General features: G+C 41.7%; 2 protein-coding genes across 4 annotated transcripts in view; one reads left to right on the top strand and one right to left on the bottom strand.

Moving 5' to 3' along the window:
- Nucleotides 1-8,094, bottom strand: part of MAST2 (microtubule associated serine/threonine kinase 2) — a 218,721-nt gene extending 210,627 nt beyond the window's left edge. Inside the window, exon 1 of the mRNA XM_030495064.1 lies at nt 7,691-8,094. The gene's annotated coding sequence lies outside the window, so the exon portion shown is untranslated. The remainder of the gene's footprint in view (nt 1-7,690) is intronic.
- On the top strand, nt 287-12,602 carry LOC115611727 (riboflavin-binding protein-like). Of its 3 annotated transcripts, none has more exons than XM_030495079.1 (6): nt 287-353; nt 1,181-1,338; nt 2,062-2,161; nt 3,246-3,374; nt 8,090-8,201; nt 12,224-12,602. In XM_030495079.1, the coding sequence occupies exons 2-6, from the start codon at nt 1,200-1,202 to the stop codon at nt 12,473-12,475; spliced, it is 732 nt and encodes a 243-aa protein (XP_030350939.1). In that variant the 5' UTR covers nt 287-353; nt 1,181-1,199; the 3' UTR covers nt 12,476-12,602. The 3 variants fall into 3 exon arrangements, with proteins under 3 accessions (XP_030350939.1, XP_030350938.1, XP_030350937.1); XM_030495078.1 differs by having other exon boundaries at nt 295-353; nt 1,167-1,338; XM_030495077.1 differs by lacking the exon at nt 287-353 and adding an exon at nt 370-393.
- The last annotated feature ends 972 nt before the right edge of the window (nt 12,603-13,574 follow it).

Here is a 13,574-nt window from a genome sequence, read left to right as displayed (position 1 = left end):
TTCTGTGATTCTATGAATTAATAAGACAAGGAATCATTGAAAAATCAGGCAGGGGTTTAGCTGTATTTGGTATATAGGGGAGCTGTTGTTTTTCTAATTCTAACCTATGTTTGTACTTTCCTCTTTATCATGTCGACATTTGCAAGCAATAAAAGGGCATTATGTGCTGGTCATTGCATCTGCTTTTGAGATAAATCTATGTTAGCATTCCAAAGGGTCAAGGAACAATTCCAGGGCAAACAAATTCTGGAGCACTGATGCCAGATGGTGTGTATATAAAGTGAAAATGAGAAAAGCAATTTATTGTGTTCCTGTTCCACAGAGAAGTATCACGCAGAAGGACAGCAAAAGAGGTGAGAAACTACTGAGAAACTGGAGAGACGGTTTTCTTCTTCTGTAAGATGTTGTTTTCTTTGTATCCAAAAAGTCTGGGTACATAGAGAAGCTGCAGTCCTTATTCAGGCAAAATTATTTCAAAAAGATAACAGAAATATTTAACTAAGGAATGAAGGGTTGAGTTAATGACGTATAAATAATTATGCATTGATTTATGTAACAGGTCCTAACGGCTCACTAATCCACAGTCTGTGTTTAGAGAAATGTTTGTTGTACAGACAAAACCGTTTTATCTTGCATTTTTGACCAAACTCTACAAAAGAGGCAGAAAACAATGGATGAGAATCTTAAGCATAAATAAGCATAACCTCAACAAAGGCAAGTTATCAATGTCACCCAGCTCAGGTGCTGACCGCTCACTTGCAGCTGTGTTCAATGTGTCATTTCCAAGTGTGCAAAAGAACTCTGCAAGTTTTAGAACTAATCAACCTTTTCTTCAGATCTAGTGAAACAGAGGAATGTCTTTTGGAAGGGTCCAAAGGTAAATTCAGGTCAGTATAGGAAATCCAAAATAATTTTCTTAAATACTAAAAAGTATCATGTTTTCCTAAATAGCCTGAACTGCCTTTTATCCTTTGCTACCAAACCTCAAAACTATGCAGCGGAAGTGTAGGTGTTCAGATGTATGCAAAGAGAAAAGGAGAATGTGTGGCTTAATATTTATGTGTGAATCTTTGCTGAGCATATTTTATTCGGTTATATATGTATTTGGTTATATATGTCCTTCCTTTTAATGTTATGGCTTCTCCTAGAAAAAAAGGATATAAAACTTCTCTCCATACAGGAAGAAGAACCGAACAACAATGCTGAGGTTTGCTGTCATCCTCTTTGCTGTCATAACGTCATCCACCTGCCAAAAATATGGATGCCTGGAAGGGGACACCCACAAACTGAAGCCAAGTCCTGAGCCAAACATGCATGAATGCACTCTGTACTCTAAATGTAAGAGTGGTTTAATTTTTGCCAAGCATAGTTTAGAAGTATAGCTTTGTACACACTGATTGTTTTACCAGTTCCCTTAATTTCTCAAAAATATATAAGATGCAGTGTAAGCATGAAAAGATTCCTTCGTTGGCATATTGCTGCATGCAAACCAAGAGTAAGATTCTGGTTCTTCACAAAGTCAGCTGCAAAACTCTCATCGCCTTCATTTATTTGCTATTTATTTTCAATGCAGTTTACTTTTCTTGTAGATCCATCTGCTTAAAAGAAGCTTACAGCCCAGATGAATCTGGGTTATTGTGATTAAGTATGAAAACTAATTAATAAGAGCAGACACCAAATGGGAAAGGTTGAAATCAAAATTCTATAGTGAGCAAAGTATAGTATTTGTTACATTTCCCCAACTCTGTTCTTATATTTGTTAGCTTTCAAAGTTAAGATCCCAGTAGATCAGGATATAACATCTGGCCAAACACCAGTAAAATTCTTGGGGCTCCCTGGGCACACCTTGACAAAGCATTGTCAATGCTTGTCCAACTCACTGAGCATTTACACTGCTACTTCCCAAACAAAAAATGTTAGAGGTTGAGTACGTCTTCTAGTTAGTACTAAGGGACTTCATCATGTTATGGACCAAAACAGATTCATCTCACATATTGTGACTTACAAATACAGTATTAAGAAAAAATCCTTATTGCGAGATCTCTCTTTCATTCCTAACAGCTTCCTGTTGCTATGCAGACTTCACAGTGCAATTGGCGCGTTCCCCAGTAATTAAAATAAGCAACAGCTACTGGAACAGATGTGGGCAGCTCAGTAAACCGTAAGTCAGCTTTGATGTTGTCTGTGTCCTGGTTCAATAGATCTATGCTGTAACAGCCACATGGCTAATGGTAACTCCCCCTGGGATGGACAATCCCCAGGTTGTCCTCGCAATTACACCACCCAGTTCCTATCATCTTTTCTCTACACCTATGTCTGACTCTTCCTCTTCTTTCACAAAAGCCTGTGAATCCCTGTGTATATACTATTTGTGCAGAAGGGATATGCTTTTTCAAGTTTGCTTTCAGTATAGGACCAGATCTAGCAATGCAAAGCAGTCATAAACCCAGTAAATAACAACCACATCACATCTCTGTAGCTCTCCAAAGCAACCGTCACATCCACGAGTGTGAGCCCTAGTCAGCATAGACCAGGCTTCTTCCTTTGCTTAGAAAGCAGATCAACTGTGTTATTAAATCTCTCAAACTAAATGCACAAGAGTCCAGAAATGAAACTTGTGAATATTTAGAATAAAAATTCTTGTAGCCCTGTGGGTTTTGTAACTATGAAGAATGTCTTCATAATTAAGATTTCAAGTACTCTGCTAGATGTTAGAGCTGTGAAACATGGCGAGTTAGAGAAATAAAAGAATGAAAGTACAAAACAATTAAGCAAAAACAGATGTGCCAAAGTAACAGCTCTTGCCTGCCACTCCCAGAAGAGCACAACAGTATGTGCTTGTAAGTAACTTCAGCTGGGCTGTGGGAAAAATCTAAAGATCAGTGAAAGCATGAGGCTATAGCATTGAAGAGGTTTTGTACTATAGTTTTAAACTTCATTTTATTATTGCCTGGAATCATTCTTGCCAGGAAAACTCAAGGCCTCAAAAGTTTACAGAAAGCTTACACAAATAGGGCTGAAATATGCATGGAAACATTTGTGCACTCTGTAGCTGGCCATGGTAATTGCACAGTCAGAGGCTGTATACAATGCCAAAGGAATGAGTTTGGAACCTAGACACTAACAGGCTGAAAGGATGCTTTTCTCTGTGTATTGCACCCACATCAAAGCAGGCCTAGAAAACTGAGGCTCTAGCCTTGATGCTAAGAAACAGGCTTATTTGTGGCTTTTCTCACCCACCACAGCTGTGAAGATTTCATGAAGAAAATTGAGTGCTTTTACCGGTGTTCTCCATATGCTGCTCGCTGGATCCATCCCAGCTACACTGCTGCTATTCAGTCTGTTCCACTGTGTCAAAACTTTTGTGACGACTGGTAGGTTCAGCCTTTTATCAAAGTATTTTTGTTTAGCTTTAATACATCTGTGTTACTAGGGTGTCACAGAGCATGGGTAGATGAAGCACAGATCTCCCAGTCAATTGGCACTAAGATTCGATGGTGTGGCATCACCTTTATGCCTTTTCTCTTGTTCTTCTTCATTTCTTTTTTGTCATCTCTACTTTCTCCTCAGCTAAGCTACTACCCCCAAAATAATAATGGCACATCCTGAAGGCAGGATGGAGTCACTAGGGGCCCAGGGTCGGCACTGCCTGGCTCTCCATGAGGATGCAGTGCGGTGGCATCCAAAATGCCTGACGTGATGGGAAAGCTCTCCCCACGCCAACAGGCGCTAACAGCAGTGAGGGCCCTGCCCAACCTTTGAAAAGGCCGTGCCTGTGAGTTAGCATTTGTGCAGTTAGCATTTTAAATCTAAATACTTGATCATGATATGAAGGTTATTTGTATAAAATGCACTATGCAATCATGAAAGCAGGTACTTCCCATATGTTTTCAATTAATTCATATAAAAAATTAGCTTAATTCCTTAATTTTGCATCTTTGGCCTTTTCTATTCCTTTCCATCATTCCTCTCTCTAAAATCACTTCTAAAAGCCTGAATCTCAGAGAAACTCGCAGCCAAGTAATGCTAAAAATATTAATAGCAATGAACAAGCATTTAATTACCATTTGATTTCCCAAAATATAGCATAAGGGAATCACATTAGTTTTTGAGTGCAAGGCATGTAGTGGAACAACCCAGCACGCATCTGTCCTTAGTCTTGGGGTAGGAGCATTGTATCCAGGTGGGGTACTGAGAGTTTTTCAGTGGCCCATATCCAGCATATATTTCTCCCTCCCTATTTTGAGATGATGGATCAAATAATGTCCTCATGTGACATACAAATCTCAGTCAGTACCATATTAATGTTGTGCCTAGTAACTGGACCTACAGACAGTATGGTTAAAGTGGTGTGAAGCATACTACAAACAGCACAGGCTGTGTTCACACTATCGGATTATAACTGCTAGCATCCCTTGAAAGTAGTGAACTGTGAATCCCTTAGGCTGCTCTGAAAATCATGGAACACTGTTTTAATACTTCTAAAAATGTTATGGAAGAGCTTTTCTTGGAAGCATAGAAAATACACACGGTAGCGCACTGCTCTGTACGGTGCTTTCCCCGGTGGTTACACAACTTGGTTATTGACACATGGATCCATTTTCGCTCTCACCTTCTCTCCAAGGGCAAAGTCATGTGTGCAGTGCAGCATTGTGGTAGGATTTGTCTGTAATATGTCTTCATTGCTTTGTGCCACAGAAAGAAACAAGCAGCATGGTTTGGATTTGTAATGTAAGATAGTGAGAAAGGCTGATGTATTTCTTAGGTTCCCTAGAGTTTGCTCCAGTGATTAATTTTATGTCTGTGTTAGGAAGCTCCAGGTGCCTCAGGAACAGATTAGTCACATGCAGCCTTCCTTCCAAAGTTTTTAGTAATCTTCTAAACTGAATCCAGATTATTCACCTCCTTGAAGATAAAGACTGAGACCTTGAACTTGCCTCAGTGCTCAGAATCTCAGAGCTCAGAACCAAATATTTCCAAAATTCGAAAGCATTTGGATATTAAAGCATTGGAGTTGCCAGTGAGCTTTAGAATAGATCTAACAGGCAAAGCAGTAAAATACCAATATCTAAACCAAACATATCCCAAAGTAAGTAGCACACAAGTCATCACCAAACTGCTATATCCAGTGAAAGTCTAAAGATGAAAGAAAATATACCCTGTAAGTTTAGTTTTCATCTATGAACTGGTTTAAACCAGCCTTAGTGTATATGAGATTCATACCAAAGCATATAGGGTGGGCCAAATGACATAGCAAAGCCCTCAGTGTCCCCCAGGCACTGCCAGAACCTCCAGGTAAATGGCATTTTTAACTTTGTTGTTGGAAAGTGTGTGGGGCTGTGATTGAGAGCTGCTGCACAGGAAAAAGTTATCCTTTTCCAGTACAGAGCCTCCTAGCAGAGAGCAGGCTCTACTCTAAACAAATGCTGAACAAAGATCTATTGCCCTTGTTGGCATCACAGATGGCTAGCCTGAATCAAAACCATAATGATGAGCCAGTACCGTGCGTGCTAGTCTGTGTGCCTGCCTAATGCCAATGTCAAACCCATTCCCTCACCCTGCTTAAGGCCTGGGGCTAGAAAAGAGGCTGGACAGAATTCCCACTCTTTCTGGTGATTGAAAGTAACATTTTTTCATGTTCTATTCACTGGAGTCCCTTTAGCGGGCTGTAGCATTGCTGGTGATGTGACCTACTTTCTCTACATGCCGTGAGTGTGCCTGCTGCATACTGTATGTCTTTGTGGCCAGAAATGTGCAGAGGATTCTGAATGAGCAGTGACTTCATTTAAAAGAAATTCATCTGACTTGCTTGGGGCCTTCCTTTTCTTCCCATTGTCTTCGGATTTCTTGCTCCCACTAGTTGTAAAACTATTGCTTTTCAAAGAGCCCCAAGTACAAGCCATTTTCTGATCTACCTGTGAAAGGGCCTTGTACCCCTAAAAGAGAAACAGCTAATTATAAAAAAAAGGAGGGGGGAAGAAGCTTTAAAATAAAAATATCCTGCTCATTGTGCATAGGGAACTGGTATGGTCAGGGAGGATCTTTCTGGTATTTGTGTTTCTGTTTCTCACAGGTTTTAGTTAATATTTGAAGAAACCACTTACAGGCAACAGAAAACAGACTTTTCCTAAGTCATGACTTTTCATAAACTTAGCTTCATAATTACTTCCATTGGGATAAATGAAAATTCAGAGAGATAGTTATGCCTTGCTACCTGATATATAACAAACCCCCGAGTCAGGCAGTAACTGTAATTAGGAAACATTTCATCTGACAATTCAATAGATAACAGTGAAAAAAATATAAATCCTTTAATGAACATATTTAATTCAAATTCGTGAGGAAACCAGATGCATAACATGAATGCCCCAGTTCAGCAAAACTCTGAAATACATGTTCATCATTTGAAAAGTATAACTGAAGGTGACACTGATTTCACTAGAAGCAGTTCCACCCTCTCCTCAGCCCTAAGGACTGCTCATGCCTTCCCCTGCCCTGTCCCTGCCCATGGAGTTTGTAGATGGTGAATAACAAAGAGTGTGCGTTGATGCTCCTAACTGGTGTGCCTTCAAGCAGGCAAAGTGACTAGTGTTAGAGAAACACGGGATTTACCTCTGTGTATCCTTCTCAGTCAGGGTACGTGCAGCAGCTAACAAACAACAAACCAGTTATTCTTACAGTCGCTAGTCCCAAATCCAGTCATGGCACAAACTAGTAAGATCTGCCTGGTAGTGCCACATTACATTAATTTGTCAAATTGGAGCCTGTATTTCCAGCAAAGCCCCACCTCTGACAGCAGATTCATGGATAAACACATTTGAGAATACATGTCTCCTGCCCTACACCTGTGTAGTTCAGGCCCTGGTTACCCTCCATCTGTTACTGCTCTTTCTCCCTCCAAAAAGCCCTATGTGAAGGTTCTGTGGATGTGCATCTGCATATGCACGTGTCCTGCAATGTGTCCTTGTAGTTCTGTGACCACAAGACAACCTCATATTTCATTTAAAATGTAAGTCTGCAGCCTTCATGATATCAAACTAGTTTTGGAAACATGACCCTGGAGATGAAAAATGACAAACAGAAAATCTACCCAAAGGCATTAATTATAAATACTGTGCTGAACAACACTAACTTCTTGAGAGCTGTGCCTCGTGGTTTTGGCACTCTCAGTTACTGGTGGGAATAGTCTGCCTGAAGCCATTGAGACTAAATGTAAGTAGATGTTAACTGATTTGCAGGAAGTGGTGCTAAAGAAAGGTAAGAGCCAAAAAGCGGAACATAAAAAGAAGTGGAAGGAAGGAAATGATGTAGGATAATGGTAAGCCATGAGATCTCTCATCACACAAACCAAGCAGTTGCAAACTGTACTCGTCCCAGGCCATTTATAGGCTTTTTATTTTACATTACTGCTTACAAGTTAAAAACAGCTTAAATTTAAAATTTTGGACCTATAAGCTGCAAGACTCTTCTCTTTCCTCCTTCACTTCAAGTTTAACTACTTTGAAACTGTCACTCTGAGGCTGAGAGCCTATTAATTTTTATGATTTTGTTGTTTGTGGATTTTCCTTATTTCAGTGCACATTTCTCATAGCAACCCTCTGCCCAGGAAATATAATTCTTTTCTCATATTAATTCATGAATACAAACTTCCCCCACATCTCCCCCAATTGACAGTTCACTTTTAGCATACCTGTGCTCTGTCACAATATTGAACATCAGCATTCATCAAACTCTCTCCCCACACAGTTATTGCCTCCTCTCAGTAACATCAGCAAACAAAACCAGCAGAAAACACCGCACAAAGGAGTGTTGCTCCTCAGAACATGAGTCCTTAAGTCCGTGAGTACAAAATGTAGTGGCTGAACTGTTTAGTTTGCATTGGGATTTAGGTCTTCCCAGCCAGCTCAGAGTTTATGTACATGTCAAGCTAAGATAATGTGCACATCTTTTGAAGATCTGTTGCTAAGCTGCACTGTGCAACCACACAACATTACTGGCATAGCCCACGTAGGCTTTTGGAGTTGAGTCTGAGTCCACTGAAAAAAGAAGTGAGAGAAATTAACTGTATCTTCCACTAATTTCCATGAAGGTATGAAGCCTGCAAAGATGATTCCACATGTGTTCGTAACTGGCTGACAGACTGGGAACGGGATCGAAGTGGAGAAAACCGCTGTAAGAATAAATGTATTCAGTACAGTGAGGTAAGAAAACCTGATCAACTGGAGCAGAAAAGAATGGCATTGAGGGGGTCTTTCTTTTTTCCTGAGTGTTTGGGTGTAAAATGCAACAAGTGAATTATTTTTACTTCCGCAGTTTCAAGCAATATCTACATCTTAAGTATAGAAATAGTTAAACATTTATATTTATGTAGCTCTCTTACTCTAAGGATATATGCATTTCATTAACCACTATTCATACCACTTGTGAAACAAAACTCAAAGCAGCACAGATACGTTTAACCACAGTGGGGTTTAGAAAGTAAAAGACAAATTGACTTTGTTCATACAACAGAGACTCTGAGAGGTATTTTATAAGGTTCCTTACATCATGTGGGGTTTTACACACCTCTGTGTTTTTAAATTGGGATGTAAATTCCCAAATTACTATGGAATTTTGATGATCTTTTTGCCTATTAGATGTCTTTGCCCTTTTCTCTATTTGACTTTGTTATGTTCAAATCCTTCTCCAGCCTCCAAATTCCTCATTTCTTAGAAGAAGACATTCTTCTAACTGTCTCCCTTTTGTTCTCCATAGACCTCTTGTATCCCCAATGTGTGTTCTCCATTGTGTCTGCCAATGGCCTGGCAGAGCTAGCTTTGCTCTATGTGGCTCTGATGGTTAAGGAGCAGCACTAACAAGCTTTCTGATAGCTCATCCCATCGTTCTGAGAATGTTTAATGGTTGGGATAACTGATTTTATGAGCAAAAGTGTATAAAGTGAGAACTGACGAGACTTACAGGAGCAAGGCTGATCTACAGATGTTTAAAGAATCAGGTAGGATTTTTTCTAGTGACTCAAGCAAGTTTAGCATTAAGGTAAAATAATACAGCTCAAACCTGCTACACTTACTTGAGTATTTTTAGTATTTGAACTTCACTGAGTCCATGAAAACTGCCCAAATTGAAGAATGAAATGAAATGTAAGTGTAGTGCTTAGGGACTGGTAGTAAGACTTGCAGAGGTCCCAGATTCATTGTTTTGAGTCCAATTCGAGTGCATATACTTCCAGAAGTCAGTTCAGCAACTGATACAAGTGGAAGTCACAGTCCAGTTAGCGCTGTCTGCCTTGCAAAAGTGACACTGATCAGCCGGCTCAGGAAGGTGGCCAAAACCCAAATGGGCTGCGTAACTTACAGCTGAGTCTCCCAGATGTGCTAAATTATCAGTGGTTCCAGATGAAGTGAAAACCGAAATGATAATCTCCGTAAATAATCTCCAGTCCCTGGTCAAGGTCCAGAGATAAGAGTTTTTAACCTTGAATTCCTTTCTACTTATTTCTTAAAGAAAATACACCATTCGCAGGGGTAAACAGGCAGCAAATCCAGACATCTTATCACTTGACACCAGGCGCAGCCATTCCTCGACTAAATGGAACCACACCCCAAACTGCCCATGTTTTTCACCCAAAATAGGCTTGCATGGGAAGTCAGAATAAAGATGAAGATAATCTTTTCAGAGCAATTTCCCATCTGAACGTTACATGATATACAAACACTAGACTTAGAATCACAGAATCATAGAAAGGTTTGGGTTGGAACGGACCTCAAGATCATCTAGTTCCAACCCCCTGCCATGGGCAGGGACACCTTGCACCAAACTATGTCACCCAAGGCTCTGTCCAACCTGGCCGTGAATGCTGCCAGGGATGGAGCATTCACCACTTCTCTGGGCAGCCTGTTCCAGTGCCTCACCACCCTCACAGTAAAGAACTTCTTCCTTATATCTAACCTGAACTTCCCCTGTTCAAGTTTGAAGCCATTACCCCTTGTCCTACCACTACAGTCCCTGATGAAGAGTCCCTCCCCAGCATCCTTATAGGCCCCCTTCAGATACTGGAAGCTGCTCTGAGGTCTCCACGCAGCTTCTCTTCTCCAGGCTGAACAGCCCCAACTCTCTCAGCCTGTCTTCATATGGCAGGTGCTCCAGCCCCCTTATCATCCTCGTGGCCTCCTCTGGGCTTGCTCCAACAGCTCCATGTCCTTCTTATGTTGAGGACACCAGCACTGAACACAGTGCTCCAAGTGAGGTCTCACGAGAGCAGAATAGATGGGCAGGATCACCTCCTTCCTTGGTTTGGACTCAACTTATGGAAGAGAAAGTTGCAGTTACCCAGAAGCACAATGGGTTCTCCAGTGTCAGAGCACTGTGGGCAGACGCTCACTGTCTTTTGATGCCCTCAGCTCATACAGAGGAGCAATCAGCAGCCCTACATTTGACATCTGCAAGTGGTTGTAAGGACTATTTAGAACAAATGCTGAATATGGAACAAATGCTGAATATTATAAATGCACGATGGATCACAGCCAGCACTTTGAGCCTGGCTAAAATGAGGCCCATTTTGTCATTGTTCTCCCAGCTGAGTGCTCCCCAGGCAGTGTTAATGCACAGACTAGAACATTTTCCAAGAAGGTGAAGAATCAGAATCCTTTGCAGTAATGTAGGGACACGTTGGGTAAATGGGCTGCATGCACTGCTTGTTTGCTGCAGCTTTCTGGCCAGGCTCTGATCTTTAAGCAGAGTTAGGATGAAGGTCAAAATAAAATCACCAATTTAGCAAGTACAAGAGCATGAATACATGTTACAGAACCTGTGGGACACAAGAATAGAATGCAGCCATGTCTCTTGCATACAGACCTAAAAAACCCCACATAACAGATCTTGATATTTTGTGTAATGATTAGCAGGTAGAAACCCAAGAATTGCACATGAGCTGGAAGAAAATGTCTAATGCTGCTTAAAAGCACAGGAATAGTGGGAAAGAAACAGCTACACTCTGCCTGCCCTGAGAACACAAAGGAGAGAACTAGATAAATCAACCTTTCCGTTCCTGGCCCTGCCTTGTTCACAGTGCACAGGCCAACCTCCACACTTGTCCTCCAGCAACTGAAGCCATGGAGTGAGCCCTGGCTCGAGATGATGGGAAATGAAAAGCTGTTTTACGGACTACAGTGTCTTTGGGGCTATCTGGAATGGGCTCTGTATTATTCACAAAGGAGAGATTTCTAAGGCAAAAGTGATGATTATGATTTCTCCTCGCCTGCCTTCCTGCACAGCATAGGTCAACATGGTTTCACATGTGGGGAGACAGGGAGACATCTCATAAGAAGAACTTGTTGTGGAAAATACATGGAGCAGAAGAAGCTGTAGGACTAGAGATGCCCAGGCCCACTTCCACATAATAGACCTCAATATGCAATCACTAGTTTTTTGCACATAGAGCAGCTTCCATGCGGAAATGCCCCAACCACAAAGAGAGGGCGCCTTCTCCAAGATTCATGGAGTCAGATCCGTATGTGAACTGGCAATGACAGTAAACCAGCACACCATCCAGAAATCACAGCACTAACAGAAACATTGTAGGATTAAAGAAGCTGTGGTTTACAATTTCTTGAGCCAGAAAGGCCATTGTACCACTGGACACAGCACTTTGGAAGCTTGAAGAAAACATATTTTCTAAGTTATGTCCCTTCCCTTTGTGAGGTCTTGCTTGGTCATGATGCACATTGAAGCAGGCACAGTGAGATCCCATGGAGCTGTGACTCCACTGGGCTGTTTCTAGGCTGTAGAAATAAAGATTCCCATAAAGCACAGTCTGGCACTTTCAGCACTACTCAGATCCAGAGGCATGTCAGAGTGACCTGACATGCTACAAGTTGTACAACCTCTCACGCACAGCTTTGGCCTGTCAGCCCCAGAAAGCTAGCTGGGCTGTCAGCCCCAGGGGGAAACAAAGGGCTGGCTCTTGAACACTTTGCACTTCGTGTGATCACTTGCTCTCACAACAGGCAAATCTCTTTTGTCAGCTGTGAGACTGGATAACATTTTAAGATATCTCAGAAGTGATAAAGCACAGCACACAGCGGGACAAGGAATGACTGTCAGCTGCTTTTTCATGGTCCAGCACCAGGTCTTAAAAATTGATAAATGTTTCTCATTTCGATACAGACTGGTTTAACTTAATTCTTTCCAAATGTAATTGATACATTTCTTATTTGACACACAGATGTACACAAATGGGACTGACATGTGCCAGAATATGTGGGGGAAGTCATTTAAGGTGAGCAAATCCTCCTGCCTCTGCTTGCAAATGAACAAGAAGGACATGGTAGCAGTCAAGTATCTCCCCTCCAAGAGCTCAGAGGAAAGCTCCAGCAGCAGCAGCAGCAGCAGCAGCAGCAGCAGCAGCAGCGAGGAGCGTGCCTGCCAAAAGAAACTCCTGAAGTTCAAGAAACTAAAGGGAGAGGAAGAGGAATAGACAAGATAAATGCTGGTGGATGTATGTCAGGACAAGAGAAATCACCGTGGAGGCTGGGCTCAGGGCACCACGCCAGCCTGCTTTATCCCTTACTTCCTAGAACATAATAAATCAATGGCTGGTTATATTAATCTTCCTCTGATGTTTTTGCATCTGCATCACAAAGCTCCCAGACAGGTTAGCACAGGTGTAATCTTGTGACTTGAACTGAAGAGCTAGAAGCCTGAAGGTAACATCTAGGAGTTCACTTTCAAAGAGGAGAGGCACAGGCAGCTCCTGCTTACTTAAGGTGGAACAGTGGGAACTAGAGAGCTCTCTGAAAGGCCATAGCAGTAATGCACCAAATCTTCAGCCCAAACCCTTCATTAGCATAGGCACCCAGCACTCCTGTCACAAGTTCCTGCGTGCCTGGCACTGCTCAGATAAAAAAGAAATGCTGTAAGCAGAAATAGGTCAGTGAGCCTGGCTATTGACCACTAAAAGTGGAGTTACTTTGTATCTCAAAAACATTCTCACAAAACAGGGGGTTGTAATATACTAGGTAAATCCCTATATCCATACATTGCCAGTAGACAGTATGCACGGTCTGTTGCACCGGGCTTTTTTCTTAAGCAACAGCAGTACAAAAGTCTCCTGCATATGAATTTGAAGCATAATTTTAGTGCAATTAATCTCACTGAATAATTCTAAACAGAATGATCTCTGAATATCAAATGGAAGCGTCAGAGAAGGCCCCAATCAGCTTTCTTTCATCAGTAATTCTGCTTCCCACCATCACTGTTACGATCAAACTAAAACCAAAATCTGCACCAATCCCAGAGGGATTCACCAAGTAAGGAGGAACGAAATCCTGCTTTCGGTTATGCATCCACATCTCCTCTGACATAGCTGCAGAGTGGACAGGTCTATGCCATTCTGTACAGCCTTTCACAGTGGTATCCCCAGGGAAACCATGAGAAGGATTTAATTTGGGGGTCGGATTATCAAACTGTGAAAACCAGCATCAGCTCAGTGCTAAGCACCTTCCAGCATGTAAGGATCTGGCCCACAGTGAAAACAATGACTTGGCATATCCTGTTAAACTGGGAGAATCTTAAAA

This window comes from Strigops habroptila, chromosome 8 (genome assembly GCF_004027225.2).
Source record: "Strigops habroptila isolate Jane chromosome 8, bStrHab1.2.pri, whole genome shotgun sequence".
Lineage (NCBI taxonomy): Eukaryota > Metazoa > Chordata > Aves > Psittaciformes > Psittacidae > Strigops > Strigops habroptila.
Note: the sequence above shows the minus strand (reverse complement) of the source record. Positions and strands in the feature narration are given on the sequence as shown.

Excerpts from the sequence above, each read along its gene's own strand:
- LOC115611727 (XM_030495079.1), top strand. The coding sequence starts at position 1,200 with ATGCTGAGGTTTGCTGTCATCCTCTTTGCTGTCATAACGTCATCCACC. Across the intron at positions 2,162-3,245 it reads TGTGGGCAGCTCAGTAAACC|CTGTGAAGATTTCATGAAGA; the intron begins GTAAGTCAGCTT and ends CACCCACCACAG. Across the intron at positions 3,375-8,089 it reads CAAAACTTTTGTGACGACTG|GTATGAAGCCTGCAAAGATG; the intron begins GTAGGTTCAGCC and ends ATTTCCATGAAG.